The 5,181-nt window shown below is 39.7% G+C and overlaps 1 protein-coding gene across 1 annotated transcript in view; it reads left to right on the top strand.

The window, feature by feature from the left end:
• Window positions 1-2,093: 2,093 nt before the first annotated feature.
• The window catches only part of FHAD1 (forkhead-associated (FHA) phosphopeptide binding domain 1), a 138,442-nt gene continuing 135,354 nt past the window's right edge, over window positions 2,094-5,181 (top strand). The window contains exon 1 of the mRNA XM_008572857.1: window positions 2,094-2,186. Coding sequence (XP_008571079.1) covers window positions 2,094-2,186 — 93 coding nt within the window. The remainder of the gene's footprint in view (window positions 2,187-5,181) is intronic.

Raw genomic sequence — 5,181 nt, 5'->3', positions numbered from 1 at the left:
CAATTGAAGATTAGTAATTCAAGCGATTTGATGGTTATGGGGCATGGTTCTTTTGGAAAAGGAAATGTCTTTTCACCTCTACTAATGACAGCAAACTTAACAATAAAATTTATTTCTCATGATATGAAGGCATCAGTATTTGTGGGAGTGGAAGGGTTTTCCGTAGCCTTCAGTGTTTCCAAACAAAATAAACTGTCTGTCTTAATTTTATTTCCCTTACCTTCAAATAAGGCCTTTTCTTCCCTTCAGAGGATGGAATCCTGGTTTCAAGGATTTTCCATTATTGCATGTCCCAAGTGTCCTTAAACAGTGCAAACCTTCCCCCAACTCAGTCACTCCCCCTGCTCTCCTGTCCCACCCAGAAACAAAGGAGGTGTGAAAAGCTGAGCTGCCTGAGGATTGTAGCTACCTATAGAGGCTCAGAGTTCTCTCCCTGCCTCTAATTGCTGGGCGACCTTAACCTCTCTGAGTCTCAGTTTCCTCATCTGTCAAGTAGAAATAATAATGGTACCAACCATGCAGGGTTATTCTAAGGATGAACAGAGTCATCATGTATACAAGGATGGCCCAGGGCCTGGCACTTATTAGGGACTCAGTAAATGATGTCAGAGATAATGACGAAAAGCAGAATCAGCCCTGAGAGTCCATACCATCACAACTAGACAGTTTTTGTTTTTTGTTTTTTTTTTCCTTTTTGTCTTTTTTCGTGACTGGTAACGGGATCGCAACCCTTGGTGTCGTGCCCATACCGCGACCGGCAACGGGATCACAACCCTCAGTGTCACGCCCGCACCGCGCTCAACCAGTGAGCGGACCGGTCTCTATATGGGATCCGAACCCTCAGCAGGAGCGCCGCTGCACTCCCAAGCGCCGCACTCTACCGAGTGCGCCACCGGGCCGGCCTGACAGTTTTTGTTTTTATCCGTGTCCAACAACTTTGTGTTTCAGTGACTTTTCAGCTGAAAAGAAAAATGAGGGACTGATGGTCTTTGACATGGCATTGAGATAGAGAAGTCACACTGTGTACTTAGACTTAAATCAGAATCCAAGCATGGAGATGATGTATCATCAACATTTTAGAACCTTCGGATGTCACTGAAGTGTTTGTTTTTAAAAACATGTATAGAATTTATTTTGAAATGCATCAAAATATAAGTGGATAGATGGGTAGGTATGTAATAAAGCAAAAATAGCAAAATGTCAATTATAGAATCTAGGTAGTTGGTAGATAGGCATTGATTATCTCCTGTTTTCTATGTTTGACATTTTCATAATAAAATGTTGGGGAAAAGTACGTGCAGAGTCCTGATCACATAGCCAACCTACAATCCTGAAGCTTTCCCTTTCAAAATCACCCTTTTTTTCCTAGCTAAGTATATGAAGAAATGCAGTGATTTTAAAATAAAGTGTCATCTCGTGCTTACTGACTCTTGGCACTTTAAGAAATTCTATAGAAACTTAGAGTTCTTTGGATGAGAGTTGGAGAAGCCCGGGTTAACCACAACAGTAATAGAAGTAGTGTGAATGCACATTCGGATGTTAAGGTCACCAAGCGTCATTCTAGATGCTTCCCTTGTATTATTACATTTAATCCTGATAAAACCCATTTTACAGATGAGGAAACTAAAGCACAGAGAGATGATAAGTAACTCACTCAAGGTTACCGAGCTAGTAGTAAGTGGTAGGTTACGAATATTGAATGTGAATACTTGATATGTCAGATACCTAACCCCATACTAAGCTTCATAGGAGGTGGAAAGCAATTATTAGTGGAATTCAGATTTATTGTTGGATTGTTTTAGCTTTTGCTTGTTTGTGCCTTGAGTTACTTAAGAAATATCCTCTGTTTGATTATCAGAACCAAGCTCTTCTATGCTAGATGTCACTGTTGGAAAAGATAGTCTTTAAAACATGCAGAATTGTCATTGTGGTCATTGTTAAGTCCATCTGTCCACTCCTACCTCTGCTGACTTCTCCCTTTGGACATAACTCTATAGTGGATTTCGTTCACTCTAAATACCATGTTTCTGAATAATTATAGGACTGCATTTTTCTGACAAGATTCTTTCTGTTTTATAGGGAAAGCAGAGAGAATGAAAGCTTATCTAAAGAGCGCAGAAGGCTTTTTTGTCCTAAACAAGACTACCACCATTGGAAGACATGTAGATTCAGACCTTGTTTTAGAGGTAAGAATCCTTCCCACCTGTTCCCCATCCCTTCCCAACCCCTCATCCCCTCCGGCAGTTCTCAGTGCTGTGGACTCAAATCTCTTTTTTAGTACAACCCTGGGCAAACAGCCACATCTTTCCTTGGTGTGCTACCCATAACCAATCTCCCAATGTACCACGTTTCCCTGAGCACAATGCAGAGGGTGATGTGCCCTCTGCCCTTTGCTGTACATCCTGATACTGGAGGAGAGGGTAAGAAAGAAATGCATATTCACAAAGTGCAGACTGCTCTAGAGGGAACAGAAGCCTGCTAAAGGCAAGTTTGATACAAAAAGAAAGAAATACACACCTCAGGCAAAGTGCAGGCAAAAAGTGAGCAACAGCCCCGCCTCCTACCTGGATTCCACTTTTGTGATTTTTTGCTATCTAATACATATTCGTGCTTTCTAATGAATATTCAATTAAGGGGTGTGGTTCCCAGTTATGTAACAGGTTTGCAAATGCTCAGTTGGTCTCTTTTTAGGGCATCCTCATTGGTCAAATTCTATCACATGCATCAAACATATTCAAGAATATTCTGTGCTCTTTAGTGCCTCTGGTGGAAGGTCAAAGGATAAATTCCACTTTACTGAGCATGCTCGGCTACTGGGGTTATATAACTCCTTTCTACCGAGCATGCTCAGCCACTGGATATGTATAAGTCTGCCTCTTGTGGTCTCAATCTCCCTGTGTTGGTACCAAAACTAGGTGCAATAAGCAGTGGTAACTCTCCTCGAAGGGAGAGTTGAGAGGAGGAGCTTGAGACCTTGGGGAGTGCCTTGGAACCCAGAGGTGTGTCTTATAACCCGAACCCATGGAAACTGAGCACCTCCTATCTCAGTCCCACCTGTCATTCCCTCTCTAGCAGCCTGATGATGGGTGGTTTGGAAGGTGAGCACAGAGCTGGCTCTTTGACCATCACTCTCTCCCTTTTCGAAGTCCCTTAGGACTATGGCAGGCCCCTGGGAGCCCATGGAGCTCAAAGCAGTAAATCAGGCCTCAGTATTCTTCCTTTCATTTCATTCTCTGAATTAGTTGGTTTGCTTCAAAGCCTCAGCTCACTGACAGTCAAGAAAGTTGGAAGAAAGAGAGGGATAATAAAAGCAGTGGCTTTGAGCCTTTTTAAATATTAAAGAAGGTTAAGATATTGAAGTGGAAAGAGAAGTGCAATGGAATCTCTTTATATCTGCAAAAAGCTGGTCTCTCTCAGGCCTCACTCAACAGACTTTTTTATTTTGCAATAATTGTTGAGTCACAAGAAGTTTCAAAAATTATAGAGAGGGATGCATGTGCCCTTCACCCAGTTTCCCCCAAGAGTTACATATTATGTGACTATAACAATATCAAAACTAGGCAATTAAGATTGGTACAATGTATGCATGTAGTTCCAAGTCATTTTGTCACATGTGTATATTCGGTGCAGCAATCAAGATACAAACTATACCATCATCAAAGATCTCCTTTGTGATATTCCTTTATAGTCACAGTACCTCCACCTTCCTACCATCCCTAACCCCTGGCAACCACTGATCTGTTCTCCATCTCCATAATTGTGTCATCTTAAGAATGTTGTATACATGGAATCATATAGTATGTAAACTTTTGAGATTGGGGTTTTTGTTTTGTTTTGTTTTGCTCTCACTTAGCATAATGCCTTTGAGATCCATTTAGGTTGTTAGCTTGTTCCTTTTCATTGCTGAGTAGTATTCCATGGTATGGATGTACCACCATTTGTTTAAACAATCACATATTGAAGGACATTTTGATTATTTCCAGTTTGGGGCTATTACAGATAAATCTGCTATAAGCATTTTTGTACAGGTTTTTGGGTAGACATAAGTTTTCTTTTTTTAAAAAAAAGATGACCAGTAAGGGGATCTTAACCCTTGACTTGGTGTTGTCAGCACCACGCTCTCCCAAGTGAGTCACAGGCCGGCCCAGGTGGACATAAGTTTTCATTTCTCTGGGATAAATGCTCAGGAGTGTGATTGCTGAAACATATGGTAAAAATATATTTGGTGTCTAAAGAAACTGCCAGACTGTTATCCAGAGTGGCTATATTATTTTACATTCCCACCAGCGATGGACAAGATACAGTTTATCTACATTATTATTAGCAATTAGTATTGTCACTGTCTTTTATTATAGCTGTTCTAGTAAGCATGTAGTGATTTCTCATGATGGTCTTAATTTGCATTTCCCTAATGGCTAGTGATGTTGAACATCTTTTCGTGTCCTTATTTGACCTTTGCATGTCCTCTTTGGTAAAATGTCTCTTCAGATCTTAGGCCCACTTTTTAGTTGGATTGTTTGGGTTTTTTACTATTGAGTTTTGAGAGTACTTTATATTCTAGATATGAGTTCTTTGTCAGGTATATGGTTTGCAAATATTTTCTCCCATCTGTAGCTTGTCTGGTCATCTTCTTAATAGTCTTTCACAAAGCAAAAGTTTTACATTTTAATGAAGTCCAATTTATCATTTTTCTTTTATGGGTCATGTGTTTGGTGTCATGTCTTTGAACACTTCACCAAGTCCTTGATCCTAAAGATTATCTCCTGTTTTCATCTAAACATTTTTTTGTTTTACACTTAAATCTATGAACCATTTTGAATTAATTTTTGTGTACAATGTGAGGTTTAAGTTAATGATCAATTTTTTGCCTATGGATAGTCAGTTACAGCACCATTTCTTGAAAAGACTATCTTTTTTCCATTGAATTCCTTTTGCACTTTTGTCAAAAGTCATTTGGCCATACTGGTGTGGGGGCTATTTTTGAGTTTTCTATTATATTCCATTAACCTATGTGTCTGTCCTTCCACTGATATGACATAGTCTTAACTACTGTAGCTATATAAGCCCTAAATCAGATAGAGTGGTTCCTCCCATCTTATTCTTTTTCAAAATTGTTTTACCTATTGTAGTTCTTTGCCTTTCCATATAAATTTTAGGATAAGCCTGTCGATATCTATTTTA

Source organism: Galeopterus variegatus, unplaced genomic scaffold, assembly GCF_000696425.1.
Source record: "Galeopterus variegatus unplaced genomic scaffold, G_variegatus-3.0.2 Scaffold843, whole genome shotgun sequence".
Classification (NCBI taxonomy): domain Eukaryota; kingdom Metazoa; phylum Chordata; class Mammalia; order Dermoptera; family Cynocephalidae; genus Galeopterus; species Galeopterus variegatus.
This window is presented reverse-complemented; position numbering and strand designations above follow the sequence as displayed.